We start from the raw sequence: 22,509 nt of genomic DNA, 5'->3' as shown, positions 1-22,509 counted from the left end.
CCACCGTCATAGACGCATCGCTGCCACCAAAGTACACATCTGAAGATGGACGGAATCGTTATCTCAGTAACCCCGGAGCCCCACTCACCCTCACTTTTCCCTGTTAATAAACTTCTGGTGTGACGCATCAGGTCTCGTCGCCTGTCTGAACCGTGACAGCACGATCTGACCATCATGGACTCAGCGACACTTCCGACATGGAAACCGATTTAACCTGAGCAACCCACCATGCAATGCCTGGAACACACTGAGAAAGCAGCCCATGAAAGGGCTATTATCACCTCCCTGCTTCAGGTCGGCCACCAACAGCAGTTCCAGCAGCAACAACAACTCGCCATGATCATCCAACTCCTCACCAACCTACCCCAGCCACTCCGCCCACCGCCCAGTTCCAGGCAGTCTGCCCACCAGCCCTGCCCCGAGTTACCTGCCCCGGTCATTGCAGCCGCTGCCCGAACCCAAGATTGAAACCTCGAGCGTGTTCAACGCTATTCAACCCAGGTCCGCCATTCCCGGGACTAGCTGACGACTTCAGTTCTCCTTGCAGCCAAGGACTCGCCACGGAAGGGGCCAAAGTTGCGGCGCTATCACCACCTGACGGGCCGAGTTCGACTCTGGGGAACAGCAGAGTTCGAACGCCAAACCCCGCAGATGTGCAACCTTCACCTGTTTGCTGAGGAGATGCTAGGTGTTGACCTGGATTCACCAACCGCAGAGGCGTCTCAGTGAACTGTTCAGTATCTCGGCTACGCAGACGTATAGCCGCAGACCATTCCATCGTACTCAACCCTGGCAAGACGGTTCTGGAACACACCATCGCTGGTGGACGCTGCTCTTCCATAGCTTTCACGACTATATCAAGGACGAGTCATTCCATGAACTGCCTTCCACTCTTGATGAAGCTACCGCACTGACCGTCCGGATCGACAGGCGATACAGACCGCTTCGCCGCGTGAGAGGGGGCCATGTCCACCAACCACTGCATTCGGAGAGATCCGACTGCCTCGTCATCTACTGCCACTCACCCAAGTCAGCTTGACCAGTCTGTTTCATGGAGATTGGGCGAGTTCTCTCTCACTCCTGCAGAGCGCCAGTGCCGCTTCACTCAAACCTCGCTCTATTGTGGAGGTGATGGACATCGGTAACCTGCCCTTTAAAGGCCTAAGCTCACCGGGCATAGGGAGAGTCCGCCGTTGAGCCATCGACTATCCAGTCCTCCGACCGCAAACCCCTGCTGCAGTTCACCTCCGCCTCTGACTCAACTCACACCCTGGCTGCTCTGGTGGATTTGGCCAAGCCAACATAATGACATCAAGCTGGCACCGCCCAACTGGGACTGGAGAACCACCGCTTTAATAATTCCTATTCCCTGCCCGTGGCACTGGACTTGACACTTACCGGATCGGGTCACTCATGTCACGGCCCGTCTCGGCGGGTCTGTCCGAAACCATCAAGAAACTATCCAGTTTCACCTGCCCTTCTCCAGGCCAACCCTCATCCTGTTACCCATGGCCCGCTGCACAACCCTCAGCTCGGGACTGGGGTGACCGGGTGACGGGGGAGTGGGGAGAGACCGCCACCGAACCTGCCTGCTTGCTGTCAGACTACCCCCTCGGCCAGTACCCACTAACTCCTGGCCCTGACCTCTCCAATGTCCCAATGCTACCATGGTCTCAGAGAAGTGTTTACCAGCAAGAGCCACACCCTGCCTCACCACCGTACAATCAGCATCACCTCTCGGGAACGGGCCCCTCCAAAGGGCCGCCTTTTGTCTGCTGTCTGCTCTGAAAGAAAGTCCATGTGGAGGACTACATCAATGACTGTCCGCAGGATTAATCCGTCCATCTTCATCTCTGGTTAAAAGCGGGTTTCTTCTTTTGTGGGGAAGAAGGATGGATCTCGGCTCTGCATCGACTACAGGGGACTCCACCGACATCACAGGAAGGAACCGCTACCCCTGCCTCCCGCTCACTCTCTCGTTTTGAGTTGCTCCAGGGAGCCACTGTTTTTGGCCCAAGTTGGGATTCAGAAACGCTTACCACCTAGGGTGACCTGGGAGGGAGATGAATGGAAACCGCATTCAATACACCAACAGGCCACTACGAGTATCTGTTGCTGGCTCACCAATGCTCCTGCTGGTGTTCAGGCTCTAGTGAATGATGTGCTGGCGACATAAAAAAAAAGAAACAAGTTTGTTTCGCTACTTCCGGATGACATCTTTAATCTACCCAGAAACCTGTCTGAACACACCCGCCATGTCCAGCAAGTCCTTCATCGCTCCCCGAGATTCCCCACGCCAAGGCAGAGAAATGTGAGGCTCTACGCCAAGACAGTGGCCTTCCGGGGTACATAGTGGCAGAGGGAAGTATCCACGGATCTGCCAGCATCAGCAGTCACTTCATGGCCAGTTCCAAGAACAGAAAGAGCTGCAATAAATTTTGGGGTTTGCTAACTTATAGAAAGTTTATCCGAACTACAGTGCTCATTGCTGCCCTCTCACTGCTTCCAATCCAGCACCAAGCAACCCTTCACCTGACCCCAGCAGCCGACAGCTTCAGTACCCTGCTACAGTGTTCACTCCGCCCCATCCCAGGGATGCCTGATGTGGACCGCAATCATTGTGGAGGTGGACTGGATGTGGGAGAGTTGCTGTGATTTCTCAGTGGGCTGCGGAGATAGGAAGCCCATCCCTGTGCCTTTTTTCTCTCACGCCGGTTGTCCCCTGAGTGCAATTACGACATAGGAATCGGTGAGCTGCTGCTGTAGTTGCCTTGGAGGAGTGGCGCCACTGGCTGGAGGGGTCCACCATCCATTTCGCTTGGACCGATCATAAGAACTTGAGCACATCCGCATCGGCCAAACGGTTGAACCCAGGCAGTCCCGCTGGGCCCTGTTCTTCACCAGGTTTAATTTCACTCTGTCATACCGCCTGACCACGCAACACCAAGCCAGACGCCTCCTGTCAATTCCAGAAGCGATGACACCCTCCAAGGATCCTGTGTCGATTCTGCCAAGTCCCTGCATCGTGAAAGCACTTGACCTGGGCTGGTTGAGGAACAGGTGCTGAAGCCTGTGAACCAGCCAGGTCCTGAAGGCCAGTCTAGCTGACCGCTTTTTTGTCCCTCAAAACCTGAGGTCCCAGGTCATTCAGTGGGGACATGACTCCGCCTAGCTTGTCACCCTGGCTCCACCCGCACTACAACCTGCCGCCCAGAGGTTCTGTACCTCTGGAGAAGGGATGTACGGGAATCGGGCCCAAGCCTGCCCCATCTGCAACCAACACAGTCGTCCTGCCAGCCTCAGCCGATTGCCGCTGCAGCCCCTGCCTGTGCCCAGACGCCCTTGGTCTCACATCGCCTCGACTTTGTCAATGCATGTTCCCCTTCAAGTGGCATGACCGGGCTATTCTCACCAGGCTGGACCGATTCAGCAAGATGGCACACTTTGCCCTCCCCAAGCTCCCATCCCGCCAAGGAGACCGCCCAGGTGGTCCTGGAACACGTCTTCCGATCCACGGACTGCCAAAGGATGTAGTTTCTGACCGTGGCCCACACCTCCTCCGCCTGAAGGAGTTCACTGCTGGGAGCCACAGTCAGTTCGACTTCCGGATTCCATGCCCAATCCAATGGGCAGTCAGAGCGGCAACCAGGAGCTCGAAGGCACTTTTACGCATGACCTCACGCAACCCCTGACCCTGTCGCAGCAATTGACAAGGGCAGAGTACGCACAATTGAATCTGCTCTGCCATTGGTATGTCCCCTTCCAATGTGTCATATACCAGCCTCTATTTGCCAGCCAGGAAGGAGGCTTGCCCATCTGCACTTGCTTTGCCCGTCGGCTGCCGCCACCTGGTCACAAGCCCGAGCCACACTCCTCAGATCTGCTGCCAGCTACACTACTGGGGCCAACCGTCGGAGACCCTAAGCCCCACCTACCATGTTGGCTGCTGATGTGGTTGTCATCAAGAACCTGCTGCTCAGGGTGGAGTCGCAGTGCTTGGCACCTCACCCTTGGCCCATTCTCATCAGAAGAGTGATTAGCTCCAACTGCCGTCCGGCTCCAACTGCCTAATTCCATGAGGGTGCACCCCACTTTCCATGTGTCTAAGATTAAGCCCATCTGAAGAGAGTCCGCTGGTCCTCGCTGCGCCTGTCCTCCTCCACGGCTCGCCGGGATGGTAATCTGGCTTACACTGCCCCGCCGCCTGCTTCGGGTCCAGACGAGGGGCTTCCAGTTCATTGACTGGGAGGGCTATGGACCTGAGGAGTGACCTGTGCCAGCTAGTCGATTGTGGGATAGGGACTTCCTTTATCATCAGCCTTTCCACCAACGTATCCTGGATCACCTGCAACCAGCCCCGTGTCCCTAACCGCCCTGCCCGCCTCTGGCTTCCCGCCCTGTGTTTTACTCCTGTCCTACCTCTGTACTTTCTCCGCTTCCTCCGCAGGATGAGGACGCTTCACTGACTGCCTCGAGGAGTTCCCGGCCCTCCTCCGCCTCCCTCCCGCCTCGGGCGCAGGCTGCTCTGACTCCCCAGCCGCCCCTTGGGGCCTGGTCATGAGCCCCTCCTCACTCCCCACCGGTGCCACCACCTTAATTGGTTTCCCCCACCGCCTCCACCTGCTCACCACTCTCTACTCAGCCTAACCAGTTCCACCTGTCCCTGCTCTGCTCTTGCTCTTACTATTTCCAGCCGCGCCTGCATTACCCACTAACCTCTCCCAGTATTTAAAGCCCTGTCTTTCAGCTCTCTTTGTCAGGATCGTCTGCAAAGCTCTCACACCGAACCTGTTTGCTCAAGGGCTTGGCTCACTTCTTGTTTTGTGACCTTGACCTGCCTGAATCTTGGATACCTTTCGCCCCAGAGAACCAGACCTGCTTTCTGCCGTGAACGACTCCCTGACTACTCTTCGATCCCGTAACTCTTGACCAGCCTCTCTGCCTTGCTACTACTTAATTTGATCTCCCTTTGGAATTGTACTCTCTGCCTTGTTTCCATCCCCGCCTGCTGTGGGGTTCGTGTTCCCCCAGGACTTCCGACTCACCCACCACCGCTGCCATAGGGACGTGACGCTGCCACTGGGGGCACACAGACCCAGACACTTGAACTCGTTATTCCCCAGTAACCCCTGAGCCTTCACTCACTCCCTACTTCCCTTTCCCCTTAAGTTTACTAAACTTTCTGGTGTGACGCACTGTGGGTCCCTCTGGCCGCCTGTCTGAATCGCGGACAGTGTAGGCCTTTTCTCTGAGGCTTACCATTATTTAGTGTAGACCTTTCTTGAGGCTACCAAGGGCAGCTGTACCTGACATACATTTAGTGTAGACCTTTTCTGAGGCGACTATATTATTTAGTGTAGGCCTTTTCTGAGGCGACTATATTATTTAGTGTAGACCTTTTCTGAGGCGACTATATTATTTAGTGTAGACCTTTTCTGAGGCGACTATATTATTTAGTGTAGACCTTTTCTGAGGCGACTATAAGAAGAAATTATATTATTTAGTGTAGACCTTTTCTGAGGCGACTATATTATTTAGTGTAGACCTTTTCTGAGGCTTAACTATAAGAAGAAATTATATTATTTAGTAGACCTTTTCTGAGGCTTAATTATAAGATACTAAAACAACCACTTAGAAAAGATGGTTGAAGATAATGACATTTTGGAACCTTTCTTTTGTTGTTTATAATTTTGTTTTCCTTTTTATGTTTTTTTATTTCTTTTGCCTTCCCTATTTTGGTGTTTATTTTTCTATACCTATTTACCCAACCCACTAATTTCCCGGTATTTGCAAACACATACAGACATAGAGTCAGGGATATGCTATCCATATTACAATGGAGAATAGCTAGTGCAGTATATTTGTGGACTTGTAAACAGTATATGGTTATAATGAAGCAAATTAGTCCCCTGTTTACCTTTAGATGTGTGACCTAAATATAATATCATTAAACGTGAATGGGTTAAATAATCGAGTAAAGAGGGAAAAAATCTTATTTCAGATGGAAAAGGATAAGGAGATATAATTTGTTTACAAGAAACTCATTTGCAAAAAAGAGCATGAAAAACTTAGCAACAACTAAAAAGCCAGGTGTATTTTGGCTCATTATAACTCCAGTCAGAAGGGTTATTGGCGATAATAATTAAATCTCATGTAGGATTTAGAAAAAAGAATGCTGTGTTATTGATAAGAAGGTAGGTACTGTATGTTTTGGTTGTGGGTAACATAGAGGGTATAGAGGTCTCTATTCTTAATGTCTACTATCCTCCAGACACAGGAATAGAATTTATGTTACATTTGACAGAGCTTTTAGTTGTTGTCCTGAAAACACAACACTTCTGCTGCTCTTACATAACTTGCACCACTATGCCACTTTCTTTATTACTCAGAAAAGAAAAAGGGAGAAACAAAAGAAAGGGAGTACTACTGATGGGCAGGAGATCTCAACTTAGTTATGAATCCAAAACTTGACTCCTCTAGCACTAAAACACATAAAGCAGAGAAAAACGCAAGTTTTCTGAGAAGATTTTGCTCAGAGATGGGTCTGGTAGACGTGTGGAGAGCACATCTGATAACACTGGTTAAAAGATGTATAATCAGCTCGATAAATATGTCAGACCATGCAGCTGTGACACTAACAATAGCACTAAACTCTAAGAAAGGCAAAACATTGTGGAGATTAAATAACTCATTGTTACAAGATACAGAATTCATTGATAAAATTAAAAAGGTATTAAAAGACTATGTAGAGATCAATGATCAAGATGATATAGATCCAATTTTGTTATGGGAAGGTGCTAAAGCTGTTATGAGAGGCCACATAATTTCCTATGCATCTGCTAAAAAAAGAGCAAGGGAAGCACAACAGATGGTTAATTGAAGAAATAAAGAGGATAGAAAACCGACATATCAAGACAAGTAGTAATGACGACAAAATAGAATTAAAAGAAAAACGTCTTAAATTAGATCAATTACGTACACTAGAAATTGAAAAATTAATGAAGTTCACGGATCAAGAAAATTACGATGGCGGCCCAAAGTTTCTAAAAACCTTGGCATATAAATTAAAAAAACAAATGGAAAGAGTACATATCACAAAACTAAAAACAAAACATGACAAATTAATTATTGACAAAGAACAGATTGCAGAGGAATTCGCCAATTACTATGAAGATTTATATAGAGAGGAGATAAGTGAAAATACAAAATCAATTCAGAATTATTTGAGTAAGATAGAAATGCCAAAGTTAACAGAAGAGAATAACATGGAATTAATAAAAGATATCACATTAGAGGAAGTAAATAAACAAATTTGAGACGTGAAAATAGGAAAAGTTCCAGGTGATGATGGTTACACAAACGAATTTTATAAAGCATTTAAAAATGAATTAACTCCCATACTGGTTGAAGCATATAATCATGCACTACATACAGGAAGATGGGCACAAACTTGGATATCATCTATAATAACTCTTATACACAAAGAGGGGAAGGATGCCACAAGGTGTCCTTCTTATAGGCCCATATCACTACTCAATACAGATCACAAAATAATATCAGCCATATTAGCAAACCGGTTAAAAAAAATAATTGCAGATGTTATAAACATGGACCAAAGACACATGTAGGCTAAAACACCGCCCTATAAATGGCCAAAAATGTGCCTATAAATATCTAAAAACAAGTACAATTGCACATAGAATAAAATAGTATTATGTAGGCTCAAATACCACTCCCCTACTTTCCCTCCCCCCCTCTCTTCTGTGTGTCATGTTTTGTTTTGTATGGAGAATTTTTTTTTTGTATAAGTTTTCTATCATGTTTCTTTTGTTTTTTTGTCATGTCTTTTCTTATTTCTTTTTTTATATGTATAAAATAACAAAAAACAAAAATTGCAATGTAACATGTGAAATAACTGAAGTGGGTACCTTACATTGATGTAGATAAATAATTGCAATAAAGTCTAAAAAAAAAAAGAAAAAGATGTTGAATACCCTAAAGTTTTATTGCAGAAATGTCATCTGTAGGCCTAGTGGATGGAATTCAACTTGGTTGCTAGAAGTTGCACTTTGGGCAATTTGCATAATAAGATAATTAACATGAGACACTACAGGTGAATAGGGTAAACATTTTAAATAATAGATATCACCATGACACTTTTTCAGTTGATTACTTATGTTCAGATGAGAAAAACATTTATTGCATGTTTTTTTCTATTTAATGTTTAGATATGCAAATGAGGACTTCTCATTAAATATGCGCTAACGAACACAATCAGATTGTGTGATAAAGCCAGGCTCAAAATTATTTTTCCAAGGGAAAACACGTATACTTGGGGGTCTGAGTTGGTGAAAACCTTTAAAGGAGCTCTAAGCGATGCTGGGTAACATCACTTTTGTTGACTTTCAAACAAAACAGCGAGCTAGCTACTTCCTGCCCCTCCCTCCCGTGCTGCTCCCGTGTAATTGAAACTCTCCTCTCTAAAAGCGCATCTCGTCTGTGATTTGCTGGATACATACAGTTTGTTATGTTTTCATGGGCTAGGTTTGCCCAGGTTGTTTTTGTGGCCGTTTTTTGAGCCTGGGCTGTCCTCAGAGATCGCGTTTTTTTACAGTGTATTCAGGACACAGACAGCTAACGGTTGGTTAGGTGATGTTTGCAGTAAGTGACATAAAATATTTTAGCCTAAAAAATGCATGGCATCGCTTAGAGCACCTGTAAGGAAGCTGGTCAGGAGGCCGTGTTGACCTGTTACACCACTCCTTACTGCATGGCATCGCTTAGAGCACCTGTAAGGAAGCTGGTCAGGAGGCCGTGTTGACCTGTTACACCACGTTGGCCTTCATGGTGCCCGTATGAAGTAAAGGATTGATCTTATTCAAGTGGTTAGACTATAAGGCAGGTGTTGCAGTAAAGGATTGATCTTATTCAAGTGGTTAGACTATGAGGCAGGTGTTGCAGTAAAGGATTGATCTTATTCAAGTGGTTAGACTATGAGGCAGGTGTTGCAGTAAAGGATTGATCTTATTCAAGTGGTTAGACTATGAGGCAGGTGTTGCAGTAAAGGATTGATCTTATTCAAGTGGTTAGACTATGAGGCAGGTGTTGCAGTAAAGGATTGATCTTATTCAAGTGGTTAGACTATGAGGCAGGTGTTGCAGTAAAGGATTGATCTTATTCAAGTGGTTAGACTATAAGGCAGGTGTTGCAGTAAAGGATTGATCTTATTCAAGTGGTTAGACTATAAGGCAGGTGTTGCAGTAAAGGATTGATCTTATTCAAGTGGTTAGACTATAAGGCAGGTGTTGCAGTAAAGGATTGATCTTATTCAAGTGGTTAGACTATAAGGCAGGTGTTGCAGTAAAAAGTCCAACAAGCTCTTTAATTAAGCAGGTGTATGCAGGCAGGCAGCCTGCCATGCTTTGTAATGGCACAAGCTGAGCCCTGAGGAGTGGGAGTCCTGGGAATTGCTGTGGGCTTCAGGGGTTACAGTATGTTGAGACTGGAGCTGTAACCTCGGACAGATTAAGGAATTGAGTTCCCCTTGCAAAAGAACTACAGCATGCACACACACACAATGGGTAATAATTTAAAGGAATCTAGTTGCAGTCTTGTAAATAGTGACCCTGCAAGATCTCTAATAATTGCAAAATCATAGTCTGTGACTTAAAACTCTACTACTTGTCTTAAGATGTGAGAGGGTCTGAGAATGTAGTCTTTCAAAAATCTTTTCCAAATCTTTCCAAAGTCTGTCAGTGTAAGGAGGGCTTTATCCAACTTGGATCCAACAAGCTCAGTTCAAAACCCAGCATCTATGACGGTGTGGAGGTGCATTAGTGCCACCGGCATGAGAGTCTTGCCCTTCTCGCAAGGCACAATCAATTCTAAATTATGTACACAAGGTTTGAGCAACATATACTGCCATCCAGACAATATATTTTAAAGAGAAGACCTTAAATATGTCAGGAAAACCATGGCAAATTAATTCTGCACATATTTGAACAGTGTTTCTCTATAGAGGAAGAGTCCAGGTGCTACGTTCCACATAGATGACAACATAACAGCAAGGAAACAAAATGCAAATCCTGCGGGTAAAAGAGGCAGCAACTACTGGAAGCACAATATTCCATCAGACAAACTGAAAGCAACAATTCATCCACCATGTTGGGGCTACTGTTTATCTTCTATTCATTCCATATTCTCTCTGTAAAATCAGGTAAGTCTGCTTTCATAGATTAATTAACCAAAACACTACACTATATTGGTAGCCTACACACACTAGGGATTCTGCTAGTGACATTTTGGCATGCAGGCTGTAGTAAGATTGGTACAATTGAGTCAGAATGCCTGCGGTCAGCAGGAAACATCAAATATTGTAACACATTGTAAATGAGTTAATAATATATTTTTCAGATAATGAATGGATTTTTAAATGGATATACATCAATTTCTGAAGCATGGTTTAGTGGAATGACTGTTCCATACGGTCTCGCAAGCAGCCTCCTTCAAATGCGCCGTTGACTGTCAAAATACCGATGCGTTCTTTGACGTCGCGCTTTGCGCCGTTAAAGGGAATGACAGATGTCATTCTCATTGGTTTAAATGATGTCACGCCCCAAACACACCCATGACTGATTAAGAAACCTAGGAACACCATGTGCTCGACGTTTGATAATGAAAACACTCCCACTGTGGACTGGACATCCTACTAAATTTGAATAAGCTTTTGACTAGTGACCATGCGCTTTAAACTGTCATGATAGGTCCCAGCATCCCTCTTACTGATTATGCCAGAAAATGGCATCGACTACAAGCACAAAGTCATCACAACTAATAGTAGATGATGCTACATGGCTTCACATGCCAGACATAATCAAGTTCTTAGAGAAATAACTGGGAATTTGTTCTCTGAAAGGCTACCATATCAAATAATAGAGGGGAAGTCCCTCCTCCCTTTTTGGAATGCTACTGCCTCAGAGTGTACAGTATTAGGTCAGTTAACTTAAAGGTGTAGGTAGGTAGGCTAGGTTATAGCATTCAGACTAGACTCCTTTCACCAAGTTTATTCACCTTTTCTTCTACAGGTTTGCATTCTTTGTTGCTGTTTCATATATATTTAGTGGGTGAGACTCCATTCCCAGAATCCCAGACTCTGTTTATGCTGGATGACATTCAGATTGGATACTACAACTCAAAAGACAACAAGTTTGTACACAGAGGCATGAATGGTCTGGAGAGAACACCTGATGCCATAGAACTGGAACTAGCTCCTAAATTGAAATTGAATCATGAACGTATGAAAAATAAGGTCTCTTATCTGAGACAGATTCTGAACCACACAAACAGTGAGTCAAAATAGATATACAATAAATAACAATAAATGTTAGAAATAAACTGATAGTGATGCAGCAGTTCAGAACTAATAATGTGGATTTTAGTGTCTCAACGTCTGTCCTTCTTGTGCTTTCTGAGGTTTTCATGTTCTACAGAGAGCTGCAGGATGTCAGTTACAGGAAAATGACGACGTAGGAATTTACTTGAGCAAAGACGCATTCAACGGGGAGGCTGGAGATGTCCGCTATTACAATCCACAAAATGACAGCCTTCATACTGACTGGGTGTGGCCAGAAGCAATGGACAATACATGGCCTGGGGGTGTGCATATAGCTTATACATGGTACCATGATCTCTGCATTGAACGCCTGAAAACACACTTGGCCAAAGAAAAGAATCGTATTTTTAAAAAGAGTAAGATATATATATATATATATATATATATATATATATATACATATATACTCACACTCTGGACATATTTAGATTGGGTATGGATTGCATTTTTCTTCTTTAACGGTGATCCATTTTAAGGATGACTCATATCATGATTATTTTTTTCCATTATTATGGACTTCACTTTTAACCATTGTATGCTTGTATTTACAATTACTCTTCGCTCTTTGAATGACCCCTGTGTTTGAAATGTGCTAAATAAAACCTGTCTTGACTTGACTATGTTTCATAGTGAAGCCCAGAGTCAGGCTCCTCCAGAAGACACTCCCAGACTCTGGAGGGGCCAAAGTGACCTGCCGGGCCACTGGTTTCTACCCCCGTCACATCAACCTGACCCTGCTCAGAGACGGCCAGTCTGTGTCTGACCACCAGATCACTGGGGGGGAGCTGCTACCTAATGGAGATGAGACGTACCAGATGAGGAAGAGCCTGGAGGTCAGTGCAGAGGAACTACAGCATCACCACTACACCTGCACAGCTGAACACCTCAGTCTGGACAACAAGCTGGACATCAGTTTAGGTATTATTGGTTTACAAATATGGAATGTTGGATGTATGTTTTGTAGTGTAGTGTGTAGTTTTAGTATCAGGTGTACAGTTGTGTTTAGTTTTGATGTCTGTGTCTGTCATACTCCTGTACTCGGGATACTTCTGGAAGACAGAACTGACTCTCTCTCTCTCTCTCTCTCTGGGCAGATCATGAGTGGGATTCAGTCACCACATCCATTGTGCCCTCCGTGCTTATTGCTGCTGGGTTAGTGTGTCTTGCTGGAGTCGTTGCCTTTATCATATGGAGGAGGACCCACACAGGTGAAATAGCTCTTACTGATTTCACTTAAAGACTGAGACACATAGGTTATCCATATCATACAAATACAATCATAATTAAATTAATTATTAAACATTCAATGCAGCTTAAGTTTTGATGAAGTCCAGACCTGGCTATTGAACTGGTAAACTGTGGCAAATCAATGGCATTGTGCTGATTGGAAATCCCCAGAGGCTCATTGTGTGTACAGTTGATATTTGTGTATCATCAGAACAGTACAACTGCTCATACAATGAGCCTCTAGGTATTTAACTCGGACAGATGGTAAAAAATAGCCATGACACAACAGTGAAATCAATATTGTGAGATGTTTTATCTGCTTATAAAATTGTCAGATACACACTATATGTAAAATTCATGCACACAAAAAAAAAGCTCTGGCCATTTTACCAGCAGTTTAGCCCAGTGCCAGAAAAGACAACAACACTTGTTTATTCCCTGAATGGTATGACTGTAATCACCTGTCCTGTTTTGTACATGCTATTACCTGAATGGTATGGCTGTAATCACCTGCCCTGTTTTGTACATTTGTAGGCTCACAGACCTCTCTGCAAGTGAACACAGACGCTTCAGGTGAGTGTGCCAGAAATTAAAGACAGTTTTCTCATTCCGTACATTTTGTTCATAACTACAAGTGATGAACTTGTTATCAACAAATTACGTAGAAAAAATATAGTAATACCATCGTTAATGTACCATGCTGTCAAAAAAGTTATAAATTAATGAATTTTGAAGTTTTGAAGACTTGAATTTAAGCTTGTCTGATTTCAAATGCCACCTGTAACTCAGATGTAAAATACTGTGAAAATCACGCAGGCATGTAATTTATGTTGGTTTAGATGACCAAATATTATCAATACATAACTTTTAATACTAAGTTTTTATTGTTAAAGTAGCATGATAATGTTTTGGTCCTGTCCTCCCGCGAAACCTGACCAAACACGTTTTACTCATAGCCTATGCTGTCGGTCGCATTATCATTGTCTTATCATGCATTTTGTCAAAAGACTTTGAATAACTTTGTTAAGAGTTCAGTTGCTAGTCGTGACGTTTTTGGAAGTACAGAATTTGTGTGTTTGTAGCACAAGTAAATTACTGAATGCCCTCCTGTATTTGGCCTGAAAGGTAAACACTGCTCCGAAACATTAGGTGACGTGGTCACTCACTACAATGGGCATTTTACAGGCCCATTTAAGGTATATAAGGTAGATATACACTGGAATTTTCCGTAAGGGCCTTTTACATATTGACAAACATTGATAATAACATGTATATGCCTGTTAATGGTGAAAATAAGCAATTTATTTCAACATGGCATATTCAGCCCATGGGTTACACTGCAGAGTCATCTGATTTATTTCAACATAGCATATCTGACGATGGTATCCAACATGGCTCCCATGATTTGAGTTGGCCAAACTCTCCCTACATACTGTACGGCTCTGACACTACTGTACACACACATGCAACTGTGTACAATCCCAGTGGAAAGTGAAAAGGAAACAAAAGGTCTGTTTATCAATGCTGGCAAACTGACAATACAAACAAAGATCACAAGAGCACAGAACTTTGTACACTTAGCCTTACACTTTAGCATGGATAGGGTCCCTACAGACAAACCAAAGTATTGTAAACTTTGAACGTGTACAGAGAGGTTATAACAAGACCTGTTTCTGAAGAAGGCGCATTGATTGACTTCGTATTCCAGTAGCGTCAAATTAGGGTGCGCGTTTGATCTTGCAGCGCTGCACAGATCTGGCTGAATCTTACTGTTATTCAAAGATAAGACACAACGTCAAGTTCTCTAACTTTTAATGACCACCGTCATCCACACTCGCTCACAATAACAGTCTCTAGGTGTTTTCTACACAATAAAAGTCCCTAGGTGATTTCATAGTAAATACAACAAATTATATTTCAGTTAACAAACTCACTCTCTTCTTAAAATAAAAATAAAAAATGTAAACCCTGAGGCTTTCCAATAAAGTGAACATAATAACAGTGCAAAACAATTTACCTTTTAACAGTATTCAAGTACCATGTTGTTATGAATAAGAGTACAACAAAAACTCTAATCTATATATTTTAGTCAAGTTTCCAGTGTCCCTCACTCAGTGCTTTCAGCAACTGTTCAGGTGAGGCCCCCTTTTTGGTTAAGCAGTCTGCAAGTTGTTCTTTTGTGTTGTTCCACAGAACACGCTCAATTTTCTGTGTTTGGATAAGCTCCTTGATACTACTCACTTCCAGGCGAAGTCTCTTCTCAGAGACAGACTTTGTGGACTTAAGTGCATCAACAAGTGAATAATTGTCAGTTACACAGATTAAAGGTGGAGCACGCTCGGCACCCCCTGTGGCCAATTCAGAAAACAGTGTAGCAAGAAAAATGGCATTATCTATTCCCTCAGACATTGCTAAAGTTTCTCCAGCAAGCGTGCTTCTCACCACTCTCTTAACTCTCTTAGACTGCCAAGAAAGTGGTGAAAATTTGCCATCTTCTCCCATCAAAACTATCAGGTGCCCTCCTTGAGTGCCCCGATCTGTGAGGTTTCCAAACGAGGCATCACTGAACACTACAATCTTGAGAGCACGGTCTCTACCCAAATGGTGAAAGATTAAACCTACTTTCTTGGACTTCAATTTGCACACTATTCTGTTTGCTTCATGTATTGTTTGCACTGTTGCATTTTTAAGCTTAGAAGCTAGGTAGCTGGCATCAAACAAGACGTCTGGCCTGGTCTGCCTCGCTACCCAGAGAATCTGACCTATCTTTGACCTGAGTTGATCCTTTTCCTCTTCACAAAGAGAAGAGTCATGTTGCACGGCTCGTGAAGGAGCCACATGTATTGGCTGCATGTGTTGAATGTAGTTCTCCTGGTGTATTTGCACAGTTTTGTCAACAGTTACAATGTCTATCCCCACATAACAGAAGTTGTCATGTCCCTCACGTCCAACTTGAAATACCGACGTAAGGTGGGGTATTACTGTATTGGAGAAACTGTCTGTGCCTCCCCAAATGAAGTCATCTACGTGACAGGCAAGTACCCCACTCACATTGCAGTCCTGATCTGTCCAATAGAAAACAGCTGGATCGACCATGGACATCTTGCCTCCTACTTTCAGCACTATTTCCTTCACCCTGTTGTACCAGTACAGGGAAGCATCTGCCAGCCCATACACACACTTTCTGAGCTTCCATAATTTTCCAGTACAGTCTGCTTCGGAGGGAGGTCTGATGTAGATGTCACGTGACAGTTCAACTCCCTGTAGGAATGCAGCTTTTATATCCATAGAATGTAGGGTCCATTGTCTTTGACAGATAACAGCCAAAAGTAGTCGAAGCGACTCTGTAGCACAAGTTGCTGAATCCTTTTGCAGTTCTGACATTTGTAATTCTTCAAAACCTCTAGCCACCAACCTTGCTTTTGGTACCAATCCAGTGGGTGTTTCTTTAAGGGTGCATACCCATCTGGTGCTAATGCGCTTTTGTCCTTCATCTTGAACAATTTCAAACACATTGTTATCTCTCCAATTCTTCATCTCTTCCTGTTTAGCTATGTCAAATGATAGATCTTTTGTGATCAACACATCCTCACTGTTATCTGTGGTATTATACCTAACATCAGCAATAATGGATTCTATCTGAAGGTTCTCCAACTTTGATATATCAACTGCATCTGTCTTTCCTGCAACATTGCTTGGCTCAATGAATAGCAGATTGTACCAGCTTTTGTATTTGCCTGTAGATTTGCCAGCATACCCAAGAACTTCTGCTCTGTGTAAAGTCCCACTGTGGGCATCTCTGTAATTTAGAACTTGTCCTGTTTTCAGATGGACGTCAGCTTTCTGTTCTTTGTCATTACGTATCTCCATACCATCATTTGTCGGCTGTGTTTTGTGTGTGTCAGTGTTTGCTCTGGATTCTGTGTCCTCCATGTCGCTATCATGTTGCTCATCATCTTCCATGTTCACTTTCCTAAGTCTGAGGTAGTGCACCCTAACACATGTTCCTCTGTGCCTGACAAACACTACTGCTCCATCCTGACCAATTACAACTCCTGGTCCTTTCCATTCTGTACAGTCAACTCTCTTATAGTACACTCTGTCACCCATTTCGTATCTCTCATCTGTGCTGCGTAGTTGTTTACGCAGAGCTCTCCTTATTCTCTCCGAACACTCTGCCTCTGTAAATGCTTTCCTTGCTGCATGTAAAGCGGAGATGTGTTTTGCTACCCACTCACTTCTTGTGGTGCCCTCTAAAGCTGGGGGCTTGTCAATCAGCACTGAGGGCAAGTTGGGATTCTGCCCAAACACCAACTGATGAGGACTGTAACCGTGAACATTTTGCATGGTATTCTTAAGCCATAAAGCCCAGTCTAATGCAGTGTCCCAGTCACAGCCGTTACTTGTCCTCACTTTCATGATGATCTCAGTCAGCGTTTGATTGTGTCGCTCTATCAGTCCATTGCTCCATGGGCTGTATGCAGCTGTTGTTTTTACTTCTATGTTAAAGTTGTCTGCCATGTCTCTAACCTCATCATTGTTGAACTCTCCCCCATTATCGCTGAATAGTTTGTGAGGTGGGCCATGCACACTTATCCAGTCATGAATAAAGTGTTTAACTATTTCAGATCCTTTCTTTGTGGTCAAAAGGCTTCCTGCACTAAATCGTGTGAATTGATCAATAATGTGGAGATGCCAAAGACCTGGCTCAAGCTCATGCAGATCTACTGCCACGGTTTCATTGTGCTGTGATGCTAGTGGAAGACCATCAGCAGGCCTTGGTTTTGTCCTACTGTATCTCTGACACGTCTCACATTCACTGACAATTTTCTGAAGAATGATGGCACATTCTGCATCTTTAGTGCCTGAGCTAGATAGAAGCCTCGGCAATCTGTCAGCAGAGGCATGACCAAATTGTCTATGAAGCTTCACTAGGATTTTTTGTTTTTCAACTTTGTTCATTTGTTCTGAAATGGACAGAATTTCCTCATCACATTGCTTTTCTGTGTCCTCATTGCTGTCTTCATTTGAAGCAACACCCTCAGCAGCTACAAGGATATGGTCATCACTTGGCATGGTTTTGCCCTCTTTGTCCATAATGTTCACACAGTAATGACCAGAGCCTGTCAAATCCAGCTTTACAGGTTGACTGAACATCACTGCACTGTCATTTTCCAGCACAGTCCCCGCTTTTTTCATGGATGCCTTGCTCAAAAGCAGTGGAATCTTTGCTGGAACTATTTCAGTCTCAATGCTGCACTTCGTTTGGCCTATCTTAGCAGGAATTTGCAGTTTTCTGGTGGAATGGACCACTTTTCCATCACCAAACTTAAATGGTCTATTACTGCATTGCTCTGTCTTCTTCAGACTCTCTAATTCCTTATGGCTTAGTCCTGCGATATAGCTATCTAGCCATTCTTCTCCACACACGGTACGTGTGCATGCTGTATCTATTATTGCAGAGCCAAAACATTCAGTTAAAAAAATCTCTGCGTCTGTTGGTGACTCTTAAGTAAAGAGAGTGATATTGCACTCTTCAACGTTGTCAGTCTCACAGTGGGTACATTTTATTTGCTCACCCTTGTGTGGGCAGTCTTTAGCCCAGTGGAACGTACTTTGGCAAATGGCACACTTTGATCTGCGCCCATACCTGTCCAAAGGGTTAGTGCCAGGCAGAGGTGTCTTTTGCTGTTCATTTTTGGACCCCGTCTTGCCCCTCTGACGTCTTTGCTCTGTTGTGACATATGCAGCTTCCTGATTTATTCCCATAGGGTGCACAAACGTTTTCCCTCCAAAAATCCTTTTCAGTGCGGACTTCATTGAAGCAAAAGTCAAATCTGTACACGCTGTTAAAGCTAACTGTCGGTCTTTTACTTCCAAGCATGCAGTATCTAGTAGTTTGAAGGCTAAAACTGCATCGGGGAGCTCCATTTTATACTTGCGCATCATTGAGTATCGCTGTTCAAATTCAATGATGTAGTCCGCCATGGATAAACTACTGTCCCTTATAATTCAATCAAAGTTTGAATATGCCTCATACGTTCGGTCTTTTTCCTCTTTGAGAAACAATCCATCAGGTGTTTTAATTAAAGTCAGCATGCCAGTGTCTTTATTAAAGTCAGCATGCCAGTGTCTTTATTTAAATCTTCTACCAGGTATTTCCATGCCAGTGTCTTTATTCTCTACGGTTTTCCATCACAGTTTCGCCAAAGCCACTGCCAGTGCTTGTTTCTTTTTTCGCAAGATCTGTAACTTCGTGTCCACATTTCGACTTCATTCTTCCTTTCTTCCAGCTTTAGGGGTTTGCCTTCATCGAAGGTCGGTGGAACTTTATAATTGCTAACCATCCTCTGCTACCAATGTTATTCAAAGATAAGACACAACGTCAAGTTCTCTAACTTTTAATGACCACCGTCATCCACCCCGCTCATCCACTTCCCACAATCAACATCCGGTTCCTATACAATAACAGTCCCTAGGTGTTTTTCTACACAATAAAAGTTCCTAGGTGATTTCATAGTAAATACAACAAATTATATTTCACAGTTAACACTTACAATACAAACATGCCTCACGTTCAGCCTGATCTACACAACGCTGATTCTTACAATACAAACATGCCTCACATTCATTCATTCTCTAGCTCTCCATTCACTGAGACTGGCTCTATGAATGGGAAACAAAGTGAGGGCAGCCTGCCCCTCAAACGATAACAAAACACTGTGTGGGGTTTGGTCTTTGGTTCAAATGTAATGACAGAGTGTGAGGGGTGTATCCATACTGAAGCTTCTGTCCCAGAGTCTGTATTTCCTCACTGAGTACATACAGGAAATAAGTATTTACATAGTCAATAGGCTTTGAGTTCTGTAGTCAGTTTTTTGTTGGCCATCGCAAAAGCAGATTAATTGATCAAGTTTGTACCCCTTTGCGTAGGTTTCTCATGTTTAATTGAATAAAACATTATACTAGCATACTCACAAATTAGTCTTGTGCAAATTTTATTCAGTACATTTTCATGTGAGTACACACACACACAGGTGTATTTTCATTTTGTCAATGTTTGTTGTGTTTTTAGGGTGTGAGTATAGTGTTGCAGGTAGCAGGTGCTGTCATGTTTGGATTCACTGATCCCACAGCTGCCCTCTTCCACCTCCTAACTAAGAGTGTGTGAAGACTGATCACATGACCCACCTACAGCATATACTCTATTAGAAGGTCCCAAACGTTCCCATGCTCTGGAAATGTATGTGGAAGGGAATGTGTGAAGGACAGCAGGATGCTATGGTGAAGGAGAGGACTAGGCCTAGGAGACAAGAGGCTTTCAGCTGTTGATGTGAATGTGAATGTGTGAAGGACAGCAGAATACTATGGAGAAGTGAAGGACTAGCACACAAGTGGGCTTCAGGTTCTATTTAGTGATGTCATCTCATGATAGAATTACAGATGTTTCTATTCTGGTTCTATTTAGCGACTCGTGATGAAATGACAGATGAACAGGCCATGTGATTCATCTGCATTCATATAACTTACTGACCTCATACCATTCACTTGCTGTTTTAAACACTATGCAGCAATTTGACCTTTTGTGGTGTCAAGAATGAACAGATTTTGATGTTTTATGGACATTTTCATATGGTCAGACGCATACCTTGGCGTTTTCCTGGACAGTAGCGTTTTATTCTCCCACCACATCACTAATGTCTGTTGGTCTGCGCTTTTTCTCCTCAAGAATGTCTCCAGACTGCACCCTGCACTCACAACGCTCCGCTGTGGTGCTCGTCAACACCCTCGTAACACCACACAACGCTCCGCTGTGGTGCTCGTCAACACCCTCGTAACACCACACAACGCTCCGCTGTGGTGCTCGTCAACACCCTCGTAACACCACACAACGCTCCACTGAAGTGCTCGTCAACACCCTCGTAACACCTTTCATCAACTACTGCACTGCAATCCTGACAGGCATTCCAAACAAACTCATCCATCGCCTCCAACTCATTCAACACTCTGCAGCACGGATCATCACCTGCACAAAGTCCTCCCAACATGTTACACCTCTCCTGATAGAGCTACACTGGCTCCCTGTCTCTCAACAGATCAACTTTGCACCCAAACTGTGGAACTCACTCCCCTCACACATCCGCACTCTCCACTCCATCTCACAATACAAACCGGCTCTTGAAACCCACCTTTTCTAGATAGCTTATGGACTTTAATGTGCCTTTTACTACCACTATGTTTTTAATTAGTGTGCTGATTATTATTATTTTCCACTGTGTTAACTCTACTCTGTGTTAACTGTAAAGTGGCCTTGGGTACTCTGAAAGGCACTATGTAACAAATAAACAGTATTATTATTATTATTATTATTATTTTGCACTATAAAAGCAATAGATAGAACTAGGTAGAACTCATTTCTTGAGTTGCCTTTTTGTATTGTCCATTGCTACCTAGTGGCCACATATTTTTTGTTTGTCTACATTAAAACCATATAATCTGCTCTCTGCCTCAGACACACACACACCGCACACACATTACGCTGACACGTACTGTACACATTTCTTGTAACGTCTTTAAATGTAAATGTGTAAATGTAAAGTTTTCCTTACTTTGGTTTTAGTCACAACAATGTAATGAAAATGCAACCAAACATAGATACAGGATTCCTGCAGTTATGAATCTATGTAATAATGTATTATCATATTGGTGAAAAAGGCAATGAACATCTTTTTGTCATGATGTTGCAATATTATTCTTATTCTGTGTGGATTTCTTGAGTTGATAACAATGTCTGTTCAAATCCATGTTAATAGTCACAATCTAAATATGTAGAGAAACAAATGTTAATGCTTTGAATACTTATTTCCCCATCATATGCAGCTAATAAACATATGAGCATTGATGACATGACTCTTACATTGAAAACATTTATTATACAACACCAGTTACATTTTTTGTATTTAGAGAAGTGAATTTGTAAAATGTATATTACTTCAAATATGAATGTGATGAAATCTGCACACCAATGAGAGGGAGAGACAAATGAGATGTTTGACAGCCCTAATTTAAACACATAAAGATGATTAAACACATATGATGATGTTGCCCAATCATCACTAATAATATATCGTAACTCCCCCTATTTCCACCGGTCCCGTATTTCCACCGTCTTGCGTGTATGTGTCACTTAATATCCATTTCTATACAAACCAAGACAGCGGACTCCTATAGAAACGCAAACCACGCACAACATAGGTGTATTTAAATTAGCTATGTACCAAAATGACATTTTACCGCGACTTCGAGGAGCTGTAAACAGTGTTGTAAGGCTGGTGTGTCACAACCGCTTGGAGCTCCAGTGGAATTTTAATTTCACGACGAGAATTCTCGGTCTAACCGTTAATGTGCCGCTGAAACGGGTGTAAATAGGCGACCCATCAGGCCAGCACTATAACTCCGGCGTGGTAAACAAAATCGGATATTTCAGGCAGTAAATGCTCCGTTAGGAACCAAACCAGATTTTGTTCAAATCTACACAACTATGGCTACTGAAAATGTAAGGTTCATTTAGTAAATATTATTTTGAAGTGTTAAAAAACATCGTTGTTTTAGAATTTCTGAACAAAAGTGGTGATAATTGGGGGTGTTACGATAACAAACAACACAAAAACAATTCATACACACACTTCATCCATACACACACACACACTTCATCCATACACACACTTCATTCATACACACTTCATTCATACACACACTTCATCCGTACACACTCTTCAATACACACACTTTCTATGTAAGATGGTGAACATATGAAGTTTACTGACGTGGCTGTTTTAAACGGTAATTGTATGAACCTTAGCGGTCGCTACAGCTACAGGCTTTGAGAC

At 43.4% G+C, this 22,509-nt stretch overlaps 1 protein-coding gene across 3 annotated transcripts in view; it reads left to right on the top strand.

Annotated features, from left to right (window-relative positions):
- LOC125290680 (major histocompatibility complex class I-related gene protein-like) overlaps positions 1 to 21,250 on the top strand; it is a 33,950-nt gene extending 12,700 nt beyond the window's left edge. The window contains exons 2-8 of one of the 3 annotated variants that reach the window (XM_048237251.1): positions 10,006 to 10,216; positions 11,085 to 11,345; positions 11,473 to 11,655; positions 12,023 to 12,310; positions 12,487 to 12,600; positions 13,154 to 13,192; positions 20,348 to 21,250. In XM_048237251.1, the coding sequence (XP_048093208.1) occupies positions 10,162 to 10,216; positions 11,085 to 11,345; positions 11,473 to 11,655; positions 12,023 to 12,310; positions 12,487 to 12,600; positions 13,154 to 13,192; positions 20,348 to 20,457 (1,050 nt within the window). In that variant the 5' untranslated portion in view covers positions 10,006 to 10,161 and the 3' untranslated portion in view covers positions 20,458 to 21,250. Of the gene's footprint in view, positions 1 to 10,005; positions 10,217 to 11,084; positions 11,346 to 11,472; positions 11,749 to 12,022; positions 12,311 to 12,486; positions 12,601 to 13,153; positions 13,193 to 20,347 lie in introns of all 3 variants that reach the window. The other 2 variants (XM_048237249.1, XM_048237250.1) reach the window with 2 other exon arrangements.
- Positions 21,251 to 22,509: the final 1,259 nt, after the last annotated feature.

This window comes from Alosa alosa, unplaced genomic scaffold (genome assembly GCF_017589495.1).
Source record: "Alosa alosa isolate M-15738 ecotype Scorff River unplaced genomic scaffold, AALO_Geno_1.1 AALO_1.0_unplaced_8, whole genome shotgun sequence".
Taxonomy (NCBI): Eukaryota; Metazoa; Chordata; class Actinopteri; order Clupeiformes; family Clupeidae; genus Alosa; species Alosa alosa.
This window is presented reverse-complemented; position numbering and strand designations above follow the sequence as displayed.